Source organism: Cavia porcellus, unplaced genomic scaffold (assembly GCF_034190915.1).
Source record: "Cavia porcellus strain 051 isolate PalLab524CR breed Dunkin Hartley unplaced genomic scaffold, mCavPor4.1 scaffold_1, whole genome shotgun sequence".
Taxonomy (NCBI): domain Eukaryota; kingdom Metazoa; phylum Chordata; class Mammalia; order Rodentia; family Caviidae; genus Cavia; species Cavia porcellus.
The window spans coordinates 193,972,868-193,988,078 of record NW_026947484.1 but is presented as its reverse complement, the minus strand read 5'-3'; the positions used below and the strand labels follow the sequence as shown (position 1 = coordinate 193,988,078).

At 41.4% G+C, this 15,211-nt stretch overlaps 1 protein-coding gene across 2 annotated transcripts in view; it reads right to left on the bottom strand.

Moving 5' to 3' along the window:
• The window catches only part of Kif24 (kinesin family member 24), a 78,301-nt gene that overhangs the window by 5,879 nt on the left and 57,211 nt on the right, over positions 1-15,211 (bottom strand). For both annotated transcript variants that reach the window (XM_063226358.1, XM_023565493.2), the window contains exons 7-10: positions 6,171-6,292; positions 4,702-4,807; positions 2,996-3,067; positions 413-522 (exon numbers count right to left, since the gene is read on the bottom strand). In XM_063226358.1, the coding sequence (XP_063082428.1) occupies positions 413-522; positions 2,996-3,067; positions 4,702-4,807; positions 6,171-6,292 (410 nt within the window). The remainder of the gene's footprint in view (positions 1-412; positions 523-2,995; positions 3,068-4,701; positions 4,808-6,170; positions 6,293-15,211) is intronic.

Genomic DNA, 15,211 nt, shown 5'->3' with positions numbered 1-15,211 from the left:
CCTAGGATTTTGCAACTTTAGCACACTGACACTTTGTATCAGGTGATTCTGTCTTGTAGGGGCTGCACTGCTACAAGCCTTGCAGGATGTTCAGCAGCATCTCTGGTCTCTAGTTACTAGCTACTGGTAGTGCCTTTTCCTACCCAGACAATCAATCTCTTAGCAACTGTGAGAGACACATGTGGACACAACGTGGATGGGAGGTGTCTGCAGATGCCAAAGTTGCCACAGGAAGAGGCCGACACAGGCCAGGTACTCAGGAGGTCTCTGTCGCACTTGCAAAAGTAGGGTCTACTAAACGCTTCAGAGCACCACTGGCTCCAAGAAGAGCGCATGGAGTTCAACGTCAGATGCGTGTGTGTGTGTGTGTGTGGGAGACATACACACCCCCTGCCTTGTGGGGGTAACTTACCGGTCCGCATAGCGCAAGGTATTCAGCGTATGCTCAGTGGCCACATGACTTGGTGAGATGTTAGCAATCATGCATGTCTTAGCATTGCCAATGAAAGAGTCCTTCAGGACCTGTCCAAAGCAGAAGGCAGGTAAACAAATGAAGCCAAGTCACAAAGGGATACTGGTTACCTTTTGTTTTTTCAGACAGTGTCTCACTGTGTAGTTTAGGCTGGCCTCAAACACTCAGCAATCCTCTTGCCTCAGTCTCCCAAATACTGGGATTATAGGCATGTGTTCCATACCTGGCTTTTATGACTTTACTCCAAAAAGATAATTACTCATTTGACTAAAACACAAAAAGATGTACTAGATATTATATTATTTATAATAATAAATTTTAGAAACAATCTGGAAGTCTATAAAGCAAACTAGTTATAAATTGAATGTAATATAACCATTAAAATGATTATGTACCTTTGTATTTGGGAACAGAGAAAGACATTTAAAACAAACCTTTGAAGGATAAAGCACATGACCCCGTGACCATGGGTGGGTCTGTGTGCCACGTCCATACGCAGAGATGTTCACCAAAATGCAACAGCAGCACCTCTGGGTGCAGCGGAATTTTAAGATAACTTTAACCATTTCACTTGGATGTACTGCTGGAATTACTGTTCTTTAATGAAATAGGAGCACATTTTTCTGGGCGTGGGAACTTGTTTTAGAAAAATTAGACCAAGTCAGAATTAGGACTGAGTACCTGGTTTCTGGGTCCCTAGCTTGAGAAGACAAAGTAACCAGAGATCACCAATGCCAACAGTCATGGGCTGGGGTTACTGTGGGTTCTACCCTGGATTCTAGTAAGATCTCAAGGCCTCCCAGTCCCTCAGCTGCCCTCCACTGTGCACAGGACACAGTGCTGAAAGGGACCCAGAAGATGGAAGACCCAGAGTTCCCGGGTGACATCTATGCAGACCACTCCCCATGCTGTGCTCCAGGGCCACTAAAGCAGCCACTGACTTAGTACCTACTACTTTCCCCCAGACATTTTCAGGGCAGAAAAACAGAAAGAAGGCTAGGTGTGGTGGTGATGCCTATAATCCTAGCACTCGGGAGCCTGAGGCAGGAGGATCACTGTGAATTTGAGGCCAGCATAGGCTACAAGGTCAGTTCAAGGCCAGTCTGAACTACATAGTGAGATATTGGGGGGAAAAAACAGGAGATCAGAAAAAATCAGGGGTTACTTGAGCATCAACTGCAGAAGGGATAAGAAAGGTACGGTATTTTCATACAATGGAAAGCTACCCAGCTGTAAAGGAGGATAATCTCAAGGCTCTTATAGGTAAACTGGAGATCATGCTCATGGGTGAAATGGTTTGGACTCATGGGTGAACACAGTTATCTCTGTAGTAGCATAAAAAACTGAAGGAGTTAGTGGGATCCAAAAAGCACAATAGATATTATGAGAATGATAGGGGAGGAAACGCCTAAAAAGGGAAGGTGATGACCACTGTTAATTTCTATTATTTCATTTTCAATTCTTGTATTGTTTTCATAATTTTATTAGGTTTGGTTTTATTCTGTTTTGTTTTGCTAGATTTTACTGTGTCTGATAGCACAGACAGATAACAGGATGTATTATGGCAGCCATTGTTCATTTCCTATTATCCTGTTTTGAAGTCCCATAATGCTTTCATTCTTTTGTTTTGTTTGATTTTATTGTATGTGAAGGTATGAACAGCTATTTTGAAGAGAACAAGAGACATTATGGTAGCCATTGCTGACTTCCTGTTGTCTTGTTGTGAAGTCTTGTAACACTTGCAGTGTACTGTTCTGATTTGCTTTTTTGTTTTATTTTGTTCTTTAAAATACAAAAAAAAAAAATAGAAGAAATAAAATACATCTATTGCCACTACTCAGAATAATCAGTTAGTACTTACATAATTTTTCTGATTTTCTCCTTCCTTGTTTTTTTTTGAGACAGGGTCTCACTGTGCAGTTCAGGCTGGCCTTGAACTTGTAGCAATCCTCCTGACTTAGCTTCTCCAGAGCTGGGATTGTAGGCATATGCTACCATGCCTGGCTCCCAACCCCTTTTAAAAATTTTTATTTTTTTGTAATAGGGAGGGATGAAGGGGTTGAAGGTAGGTAGGGAGTGAGAATTCTATTTTTTCCAAAACAGGTCTTGCTAAGTTGCCCAGGTGGGACTTGAACTTGTGATCCTCCTGTCTTAGTCTTCCTCAGTGCTGAGGTTACAGGCCTGTACCAACAGACCTTGATGATACAGTTTTGGGGTTTGTTTTGGCTTTTTGAGATGGAGTCTTGCTATGCTGCCCAGGCTGATCTCAAATTGACAGGCTCAAGTGGTCTTCCTGCCTCGGCTTCCAGCGTGACTGGACTGTGGGGAGGTGACACCACGCCTGCCAGTAAGGTTTCTTTATCTGGAAATAATAGGAAGGCTGAGCAGAAGAACAGAGCTGCCTCTCCTGATGAACAAGGGATGGAAGAAAATGAATAAACCACAAAGACTCAAGGGTTACCTTTTTTTTCCTTTAAAGAAGGAGAGGTTTATCTTAATTCATGAAGCTCACACTGACTTTACCTGAGTTAGTTTGCTCTGCCTGAAGGGAGTGTGGGTGTGCTCCTGGTCCAGGGCTCGGATACACTCCTTCAGCTGCAACATGGAGAATCAAATGGCACATGTAAAGTAAGGAACTCACAGATGTTACGTCCACAGGAAACTTATCCCCTAAGTTACACCTGGCCTTTACATACACGAACCTAGGCTACTAGTACTTAGGAGTGTGGGTCCTTTTCAGCCTCGCTGAAATTAGAGCCAGAATGAAATGGTCAACAACCCTGACTAAACACTAAGAAGGAGCTAAGGGAATAACAGGAGAAACAAGCGACTCCTTGGCATACTCACAAAACACAAGATCTTTTTTTTGAAATAGGGTCTTGCTATATAGTTCAGGCTGGTCTTGAACTCGTTATGGAGTCCAAGCTGGCCTCAAACTCATGGCAATCCTTCTCCCTCAGCTCCCTGAGTGCTGGAATTACAGGCATACACAGCTATGCCTGGTCAAAACACAGATTTTGGTTGTGTTCTAGAAGATCTATTTCCCAGGCCCCTCTCTATGCTATGGATCAAGCCAACTCCCAAGGCCTGTATGACTTTAGAAGCATCCCCTTCCAGGTTTCTCTCTATCTGCCCTTCATTCCAGGATAGAACCCTCATGCTGAGCTACATCCCCAGGCTTTATTTTTAATGCCTGATAGGGTCTTACTAAGTCACTTAAGTGGCCCAGGTTGGGCTTGAATTTGTAATTTTCCTCTCAGCCTCTCACAGTGGTGGTAGGGTTACAAGCATGTATCACCATGCCCAGCTGCCTTCAGGTTTCATAGTTGGAGGACCAGACTTTAAGATATCAGAATCAAACAATTTTGGTTAGACGGTATCCATGGCCAGTGTTTTTAACTCATTTTGCCTAAGAATACTAATCTAAAAGGTGGAGAAAAGAAAATTTATTGTTAGCATATAGTAAATGCTTATAACATAATAGTTTCAGGGCTTCTTGAAGAAATGGTTGATGGCAAGTGAAATGAATGATAATTGTATATTTTATCTGACCTATTACACTCAAAGTATTACTTTGGCATGTAATAAGTATGAAAAAATATCAATGAGATATTTTACATGATTTTTTTCGGTAAGAAAGTCTTTAAAATCCAGTGCATGTTTATACTTACAGCATATCTCAAATTCAGACTGACTACACTGCACAGCATAGTTTTTTTTTGGTACGGGGATTGAACTGACAACCTCCCACCTGCCCAGCAGGGGCTTCTGCTGCTGAGCTAAATCCCTGGCCCCTCAGAGTAGATTTTAACCACTTTACAGGAAATACACAGGATGGAACACTGCTAAACCTAAACATGGGAAGCCAGTCAGTGAGCCACATCTACTTACAGGCAAATAATCAATTTTTTAATAAAGAAGACAAATACAAATAATAGGGGGAAAGAAAAAAAATGAGGAAGAAGTGATATGGAATATTGTTTGTACCTTGATTTGAACAATTCAACTATAAAAGGCGGTTATGGGAACTCAGGAGAAATTATAATATTGGATAAAAGATACACCTGGTAATGGTATTATGGGTATGTTCAAAAGGTGTCCTTATCTTTGATATATGAGGATACGTTAGCACACCGGCTGCTCTGCAGATTCCACCCCACGTCGCCCACTCCGGCTACATGCCAGACACAAATCTCTCAAGAAAGTTTTTTAGATTTTGAGCAACTTACAGCCAGAAGACTCTGGTTTATTTCTGCACCTTCCATCTTCGTCTGTCTATCTGAATCCTTGGCATCCGCTGCTCTTTCACTGCCAGCCAAGTCAATGAAAGAGATCCTAGAGAAAAGACAGCACAATTACTTCCTCAAAGCTCTGATTTATTTTTACACCATTAGACATTTTGTGACCCTAGGAAGAAATTTACACTAGAATATTCTCAGGAAAGACAGACTATCATGTCGATTTTCTAAAAACATCATAAATTTCTAAACTGTCTGGTGATGCTGGCACTGTTCAGAGACATTTCCACCAGCTCTGATAATCTAAGAAAGTATGACTGTAAGTAACAATGCACTCTTCCTATGGCTCAGGGACCACAATGCAAATCAATTGGGTGACCACTTAGACAATTAAATACAGACTTCTGAGGACTGATTTTGCAGCAAAAAGAAAGGAGGGGGTACTGGTTGCTTAACTGTGTCAACTTGAGACATTTAAAGTGGCTTAGCAATTCTACACCCTAGGGTGTAGAAGACCCACCTAGGGTGGCTCATCACCTGGATTGTAAAAGGGAAGGAGGAAGGACTGAGTTCCATTCTTTGGAGGAGGCACTCCAGTCTTCCCCTGTGGCTTGGACATCTCTCCTGGCTTCCAGTACAGACCCTTAGGCCTTCTGTGGTAGATTCACCGGCCTGTGGGATGCTGGGGTGAACTCCAGACCCCGGACTGAACTCTTTGGCGTGTGGTATGCAGATACCCTCTGCACGCTTCCTCATCCAACTCTGTGGCTGACCATCGTAAGTCCAGCTTGCTATCTATCTATTTATCTATCTATCTATCTATCTATCTATCTATTTATTTATTGGAACTGGGGATCAAACTCACAACCTCGCACTTGCCAGGAAGATGCTTATGCCACTGAGCTAAATCCCCAGCTCTTTTTGGTAACTTCTTATACATTTGTTATTTTATGTTATATCTGTTTTCCTCTAGTAAAACCCTAATACAGATTGAAAGAAAAAAGGAAGAGAGAAAGATGGAAAAGAGAAGAAAAGAAAGGAAAATAAAGCAGATTCATTACTCAAGGTGAGACAGGCTCATCCATCAGTATGGCAGAGAGTGTGCTAAGACAACACTGGAGAAGCAATGAACATATACAATTGTCTTACGGCTTCTTTCAGAATGGATTAATTCTCCAGCCCCGTTATGGCCTGTAAGCTGTCTGAGACGCATTCCCTGTTATTTCTTGGCTGATACTGTGTTTCACGTTAGAAGCAATCAATGTTCCTTTGAATAACCTAGGGGGACCAACAATAGGTCATTGCTTCATGGTTAATCAGCTGATGGCACTCTAGTACAGTGATTTATTTCAGGGCCAACAACTGCACTCAGCGTTCCCAAACTGAAGAGCCCACGATGGCAAGGTGTCCTTTTGCTGATAACAAATATTTCTAAGTCACACTGAGGAAAGGCAGCTCACCTGCCAAAGGTCCTCTTGGCTGAATCTTTGATCTGAATCTGAATGATGGCGTGGGAGCGGGAGGAATCGGCGTTCACCCCAGTGGCCCCAGTGCTGCGCTCCTTGCTGCCCTTTAAGATCACCTGGAAATCAAATCCACAGAATGACGTTCCCCAAGGAAGCAGCAAGTCTGCTGGCTCCGAAGAGAGACCAGACATATAATTCTGTCAGCATACTGCAGTCTTCTCTCCAGGGGAAAGCTGCCCAAACACGAAGTCACAGAGTAAGTACCCAATGGCAAGGAAACAGGAAATGCTAACCCTGTGGGGGTCACTGGATAGCTCAGAGCTAATTTACTTCTTGGTCTTATACACTCACAAAGCAAGGTCTCATAGTATGCACCTATCATGGTGTCTGAAGTGAAGGACAAAAATGTGCATCACAATGGCTGGTAACATCCACCTGTTCTACCAGGAGACAGGCACAGGGAGCCTGGCCTGCCACGTGGAAACAGGGAAGTGAGGAGTCATTTCACTTATTGTAAAGCTCATGAATTCTTTAAGACAGCTCCTCCCCCACTCCGAAGTGGGGTTAAAGAGTAACTGGGATCCTCTGATCCCTAAAGAACAGAGGAGATATGCTGAAAACACTACCAGAAAATGGACATGCTGTCATGATTTTGGACAGGCAGAGAAGTGTTGATTAACAAAAAATCAAAAAACTAGTCAGATGTGGGAAAGCATGTGATAATCCCAGTACGCAGGAGGCTGAGGCAGGAAGCTTGCTTTGAGTTCACAGCCAGCCTGAACTACCCAGCTAGACCTTGTCTTAACACCCCCAAACAACAAAACACAACTAAAAATCTTTAAGAACATTATTTGATAGGATTCCTACAACAGTAAAATGTTAAGTATGGTTATTATTTCCAGTTCCTCTGAGGAACAAAACTCAAAGGTTGATTTACTCTAGTCAAACAGCTGTCTATAATGGAGTCCATTATGTTTTACTCCAAAGTCCACGTGGTTTCTACTACACTGTGGGAAATTTATAATAAATTCACTTATAATTAATTCACAGTGAATTAAGGGGAAGAAATCCTATCATATTTTTCTCAAATTGTTCAGAATTTAAGTTATATGGAACACTGCCACAAGCATCCAAAAGTTCAAAGAGCTAAACTTTGATAATAGGTCTCAAAATAACAAGTAGGGTCAAGTGTTGTTAAAAAATTTAATTGAAAAAAAATTTTTTTAACTAATTAGGAGATCTTTCTAGAAGAGCAGGTAATGGAGCCTCTTTGGAACCTTGAACAGGTACCCGAAAAATGAAAACTTGTGAAGAAAGAAAAAAGCAATACCTCTCTGGGAACGGACAGGAAAACTCCACAAACTAGAAACGAGAAACTAAGCAAATGGAGTGGCTGGAAAGCCAGTCTTGGCTTCCAGGGAGAGGACCTGCCTCCAGCACAAGGGACATGTTAGACTGTCCAATGCCAAGTGCAAACAGGAAGCACTTCTCCTGGGCTTCACCCTGACAAGCCTGGTGTTAGCAACTGGTTTGTTCTGTCCTCTGTGTTGTTTATACACTGCAATAATATATGAAAATCAGCAAACAAATAAACTTATTTATTTTTTTAAATAACCTAATTTAAAAACAAGCGAAGAAAGCCTGATATGTACCTATAGTCCCAGTTTCAAAGGACTGCTTGAGTCCTAGAGTTCAAAACAAACCTGAGTAACAGTGAGACTCCCATCCCAAAAAGGCAAACAAAAACCAAAATGAGCAAAGGATCTGAACATTCATTTCTTAAAGGAGTTATAATATTGGCCAGTAAGCACATGAAAAGATACTCAATATGTCTAGGCATTAAAAAAATGGAATCAAAATAAACATCACAAGGGAAAACTGGCTCACACTCAGTAGGATGGCACCTGTGCATCAGAGTAACGATGAGGCACCGCCAGAGCAGAGCTGACAGGGAACTTAAACTGGTACCAGTGCTGTGGGAACCACAATGCAAGTTCCCAAAAAATTTAAAACAGAATCACCAAAATGATCTGATGATCCCAGCTCTGAATATACATCCCAAAAATACAAAGGCTCTTGTACACCCATGTTATAGCCGCTAAAAGGAGAAGCAACTCAAATATCTACTGATGGATGAACGGGTAAAAAACAGGTGGCATAAGAATTTAATGGGACATCATTTGGTCTTTAAAAAGAAGGAAATTTTGACACATGTCACAGCAGAGACAAAAAAACCCCCATAATACACAGTATATTAAGCACTGTTATTCTCTATTTTGTTATGAAGTTTTTTTATAGAATCTGTTTTGATATTTATTAATATCTGCCTGCATTACATTAAAATAAAGTTTTAGAAGATTTAAAAGACATGTAGACTGAAAAAAATAAACATGAAAATTTTTACTAATTAAAAATAAGTTTTCTGTTTGGAAGACAGAGCCTCCCTTGTGGCACAGGCTGGTGTTCAACTCACTCTCCCACGTTGGCCTCGGACTCAGACCTTCCTACCTGAACTTGCGGAGCAGAGTGCTGAGGTCACAGAGGCCCCAAACCTGGCCAGGACAGCTCTGAGCGTGCCCTTAACTGCGCCTGTCCATCTCAAGACTGGGTCTCAGGAAACCTAATATGCTGAGGTGATTTTTCCTGGCTAAATGACTTTCAGAGAAGGTGGAAAGAAATTTTGCTGGTCTTTGTATCTATTTTCTCAGCTTCAGTAACAGTTTACTACCACCAGGCCTTTCAGAAACTGGAATAAAGCAGCTCAGCTCTGAGGAGTAAAAATGAAGTGGTTTGTGAATATTGGAGATCACTTTTTTTAATTTAAGGAGAAAGAAAAAAACAGAAAAAGGGTACAAGTAATACAAAATTTAAAAAATAAACAGTAAGAAATCATTAGTTAATAGATTACATATTCTCATCTTAGAAATAGTTGTTCAAGTTACAAAACTGAAGCATATAGGGGACTTTCAAACAGTGAGAGTGCAAACAGTTTTGTTCAATGATCCGAAAAACACTCAGTAATATGGTTATCTATCTTATACACTTAAACATATATGCAGTTGTAACCTTTAGAGCATTTTCTTTTCTTTCGTACAATGACAATTACACATTTTGTTACTCCCACAGTTCTTATTACTTTTTTTGAAGAGAGTAAAACCAAATGCAACATACCAGAACAGAGTCAGTCAAATCAAAAGGATGGACATAATAGATAATGTAAAAACAAAATATAAGGTGATCAACAATGGTTACCATATTGCCTCTTGCTATTTTAAGAAGAATTGCCAGTTATAATAAAATTGAACTAACCAGTAAAGAATAAAACCAAAGCATTGGAGACATTACAGGATTTTAAAAGAAAATAACAGTCAACCGGAATCGGTGTCATAATGATCCTTACTGTCTTCACAGTTATGCCTATACTTTCGAACTTGGTACTATCAAGCAAAGCAGAACAGAGGAAAATCAGTCAAAACAAGATGGTGAGGGCAATACAGGATTTCAAATCACGTTAATAGGAAATCAAAGTAGGTTACTATAATGTATCCTGCTATTTTTTATTTATTTTTCCCTTACTTAAAAAAATAAAAAGAAAAAAGTAAATAATTAAAAAAAGGGGGGGATTGAGATAAAAGAGGGCATAACAACAGAACAGCGCAGGTCAAAACATAACCATTTAAGCAAAATAGTGTTTTACCACAAGATATCCTGACATAAAAATAGTTACCATAGTGTCTCTTTCCTTGAAATCTTTGAGTATAACTTCGTATACTGTAGCACCAAACATATCAAGACACTATAAAACCATTCAAGAGAATGACATTATTACAGGGTATTTAGAACCAATTAACAGAAAATGAACAATGGTTTCTGTATAAACTCCTTGTCTATAAAAGTTTTTGCTTATATTATCATATATAATAAAATCCAATAAGATACAATCTTTTAAGACCGATGGAGACAAAAGAATACAAGTTTGATGGGACTTCAAAACAAGATGATACTAAATCAGCACTAGCTATTATGTCTTGTTTTCTCCAAAATAGCTGTTCCTACCATCCGATCTTCTCTGCCTTATTTCTGTTGAGCTTTTTTTCTGTTGTTTGTTGTCAGTTTGTCTTCTTCATTTCGTTTTCTGCTCCATTCATTGTGGCCTCTCTGCCACTATTTCTGGAATCTTGGTATTTTCCTTTTTTAGACTATCCTACAGTATTTTCTGTAGAGTTGAATTGGTGGTTGCAAATTCCCCTAGTTCCTCTTTATCCTGGAAGCATCTTTTTTTCCCATCAATTTCTAGGGACGGTTGTGCAGGATATATCAATCTTGGCTGGAGGTTATTTGATGGTTTGTGCCGAGAAGTCTCCTATAATTCTGATGGGTGTTCCCTTGTAAGTGATCTGTTTCTTGTTTCTGATGGCTTTTAATATTCTGTTCTTATATTGGATTTCTGGAATTTTGATTATTATATGCCTGAGTGTATCTCTGTTTGGGTTATAGGTGGCTGGAGTCCTGTATGCCTCATATATCTGAGTATCTTTACCATTTGCTAAATTAGGAAAATTCTCTTGGATTATTTCAGTGAATAGCTTTTGTAGTCCATTTGTTTCTGTCCCCATTCCTTCTTTTATGTTCTTAATTCTTAAGTTATAGATCCTCTTATCATCTTCTAGCTTTTGTATTGTTGCTGTTTTTTTGTTATTTTTAAGAAGTTTTTCATTTCATGCTCCCATATTACAAATCTGCCCTCCAGTTCAGATAATCTGTCCTTAGTTTCTTTCAAGCTGTTATGCCAGTTTTCGATAGCTTTAGTTTCCTGGTAATCTCTTTGAACCTGCTTCACGTATTCTATGTTTTCTCTATTTTCTCCATCAAACAATTCTCCCCTTTTTTTCTGTTCTTCCATTCCACCATCTGTTTTTTCTTAGGCGGGGCTTAGCATTTCTCTAATTATTCTGCTTATGTCTTGCTTCAGGTCATTAATAACTTCATTCCTGAACTCATCTATGAGGCTCTGGAGATAGCGCTTTATGTCTATTGGTGCTGTGTCTGCTACTGCATGTTTCTCAGGATTGGGGGCCGAGGACCCTTTCTTGTTGCTCCCTCTTCCCATATTCTTTGTTCCTTATATATAAGCGTATAGAGGAAGCCCAGCTTCCTTCCCTGTCGGCCACAGTCTGTTTGAATTGCGCTGGCTAGGTGTTCCCATGGACCAGGGAGATACAGACTGGGCAGTCTATGCTGGGCCCGCCCCCCAGGTCAACCTACCGAAGGCTTCACTGCTAGGGTGCACCTCCAGGCACTGGGACCTGGGTTGGGCTAGCCTACTGGGTCTTAGCCAGCGGTGTCACGCAGGCCAGGCACTCCCCACCAATCCCACTTGAGAGGGGGATATGTGACTGAAGTCACTGCAGCATCTCGTTCTGGGTAGTCTGCCCTGTCCGAGTATGTCCTCTGCTGAAGCCTCCTTCTCTATGGAAGGGTCCCTGATCTGCTCACTCACCATAGGTTGATGTAGGGCACCCGGCCAGTCCCACTCCCAACTCCATTCAACGCTTCCCACTCTCAGAGCCTTCGCGCCTCTCTCCCTGCCGTGCCGAACGGGATGCAGCAGCAGCTGCAGGAAATTCAAATTGCAGCTTCCAGTGGCGCGGGATCCAGCTTCTGCACTGAGACCTTATCTGTTCCTGCTGTATCACCGGGATTGTGTTTCCAGTTGGTTTCTCTTAATTTAGTTCGTTCCTGGCTCAGCAAAGAATATCCCCCCTTGCCTAGGACTTCCTGCCCGGCACCATTCCTGGATTTCAAGTGCGGTTTCTCAGAGAGCCTCCAAAGCTGCTGCTATCTATCCGCCATGTTCTTCTGGACCCAGTGTTTTGATCACTGAGGTTTTGTAAGTGACACACAACTAAAACGCAGCAGCTCAGTGAAACTGATGGCTCATGTGCCAGCCCTACTCTGTGTGAGCGAGTGTGTGTACACTTAGGAGCCTGAACCCAGGTCTTCACTTAGCTCTACCTCCAGACCTTTGAAAACTTAAACTTTTGGACAGGGCCTTAATGAGTCACTAAACTGCTTAGCTGGACTCAAAATATGGGGTCCTACAGCCTCAGCCCTCCCAGAGTGCTGGGATTACAGTCCTGTGCCACACATCTAGCCAAAGCCTCAATTTCTTATCTACACAGTGGGATTATCAAATGTTACCTATGAGGACTAAGAAAGAAAATACATACAGCTAGGCATGGTGCTACATGCCTGTAATCCAAGCCCTTAGAGGCTGAGGCAGGAGAATCACTATGAGTCTGAGGCCAGACTGTGCTACATCAGTGAGTTCAAGGCCAGCCTGCATTACATAGTGAGATCCTGACTCAAAAAGAAAAACAAGGATAATACACACAAAGCAATGAATACCATAATTGGCACATAATAAATTCTAAATAAATGTTAATTCTTGAAAAAGAAACTAGGGACCAGGATTTAGCTCAGCAGCATAAGCACCTGTCTGGCAAGTTTGAGGTCCTGAGTTCAATCCCTAGTACCAAAAAAAGAAAGAAAGAAAGAAACTAGCTAAGTGTGAGGTGCATGCCTGTAATCCTAGCACTCAGGAGGCCAAGGTGTGAGTTTGAGGTCAGCCTGGGCTATATACTGAGTGCAAAGCTAGTTTAAAATACATAGCAAAACCCTGTTTCAAAAATACAAGCAAAACAAAATAAAAAACTAAAGAATATCTTTGTATAAAATTTGCAAATTTAAACTGTTTCTTTTTAATAAATGTAAACTAACCAAGAGTTTCAGGGAAAAATACAGCTTTTTTTGGGGGTGGGGTGGTAAGACAGTGCCTCACTGTGTAGTGTAGGCTGGGCTAGAACTCACTATGTAGCCCAGCTGGCCTTGAACTTAATTGAGATCTTCTTGCTTCAGCCTCCCAAGTGCTGGAATTATAGGTGTGCACCACCATGCCCTGAAAAATACAGCATTATAGATCAACACACTGTAACACAGGTTCCCTAGTACAAATTAAAAAAAAGATAAAAGACAAAAAGAGGAGAAAGACTATCATGAAGAAATACAAGTCTAAGAGTAGAGCAAAATAACACAAATGTCCTAAAAATCACTAGGCCTCCTCTCCTCCATTTCCATATCAAATTTCTCCTTACCTAAGGTCTCAAAGGGAAGTTTCTAAATCTGGGTTCCTTAAGGAGAGTATGTTACATCAATAGTGAAACAGCAACCTGCTGCAGCAGAAAGTGGAGATGGCTGCTAGAGCCTATGGCAATGGACACATTTAGGAACTTCTGAGTAACGCAGGTGACACATGAGCCAGGACAGTACCATCCAGGTATTGTATGTATGTTATTTTGTTTCCTTCCAGTATCTAACCCAATTGTCTGCTGTCATACATATTTCAGGCTGTAATAGATAACAGATACGCTCAGGATAATGGCACTAGCACGCAGGTGCTGGTATAAGGCTTTAATCTCCAGGCTTTGCTGCACCAGCATCAGCAGTACTGGGTGGAATACATGTCGACGAGTTGTCCACTATCCACACACAACTGGGGCTCAGCCACGAAGGCTCCTGTTGCCCGCTTTTTCTACCAATTACAGACAAGGCAAAGATAAAACACAAAAAAGATTTACATCAAAATGGATACTATGATTATATAAAACGACCGAACAGTCTGCAAATCTCTGAAACTGAAAAAAATGCTCATTAATTGGTAGGTAAAACCAAAACCAAAACCAAACCAAAACAAACCAAACCCAAAAAACCAAAAGAAAACCCCAAAACACAAAAACCAAAACCCTGATTTTTTGGTAGTACTAGGTACGTTACCATTGAACCACATTCCTAACCTTTTATTTTGATTTTTTAAGACAGGGTCTTTCGAAGTTGCCCAAGCTGCCCTTCAACTTGCAATCCTCTTTCAGCTGCCAGAGTAGCTGGGATCACAGACATGCCCTACCACACCTGGTAAAATATTAATTCCCAGCCCAGGAAATGTGAGAAGGCAGTGATCCTCTCTAAAGGTAAAAGAGTCCTGATGCCTGCCTTGGTAAGATCAGGTAATCAAACACACCTGGCAGGAGAAGCTTCTTGAAGGAAGACAATCCTGTGAACACGAAGCAGCCGGGCAGCCCGAGGGTAACACCTGAAGGTGGCACTGGAGGCTTGAAGTGTGACACCTGAGGTAGCAAGTGCTGTTGTTTCAAGTCAGTGAACGTTCATGAGGATACTGTAGTAGACATCTGTAATTTATAACGACTTTCCACTGGATCTCAATGTCTTCCTAGTAGCACATGTAAATTTACAGACTGAGGGCATCAACGGTGATAAAAAATGACTGACAAGAACAGTGCCATAAAATCTTCTAGGGTAGAGAGGCTGACAGACACAGACTACCCATCAGCATGCTTATGGCTATAGCCAAAGAAGGATTTGTTCATAGTGTTATGATGGTTAAATGAGATATGTGCAGATATCTGGTAGACAAGATCTGGTGCTCGTTGTTTTTTATTAGAACATAGTGAGAAGAAAGGCAGGAAAGATCAAGTGTAGAATCAGATAGAAAGGGTTTAATTTTGCTGCTTGTTGAAGACATCTCCACAGTGCCAAACCTGACGCCTGATACCCTCCCTGGTACCTTGAACTTGCCAAAGGCTGATACACTTCTTGCGAAGGGATAATTTAGATATGAAAGGATTTTGCCCTAGATACGATATTATGGCAGTGGGAAGTGGGACCAAGGGACATTTACCTTGAGGTCACTTCCCCCTTCCCCTATGACAACTTCCTTTTCCATCTACCAGTGGCACCAAAAAAGTCCCAACCAGCTGCTCGCGCATCACCAATGCCTGCCCTGAGTGCAAACCCTGGTCAGAGGTTTTATGTATGTCCCCATACCCATGTCCCGATCAGAGGAGATCCAGCCATCTTTGGTCGTGGGGCATTTCTCCCCGTCCTTAGAATAAAGGCTATTTTACTCCAGCCAGGCTGCTGGGTGTGTCAGAGCAGCAGTGGTAAGTGGTAGCCTATGG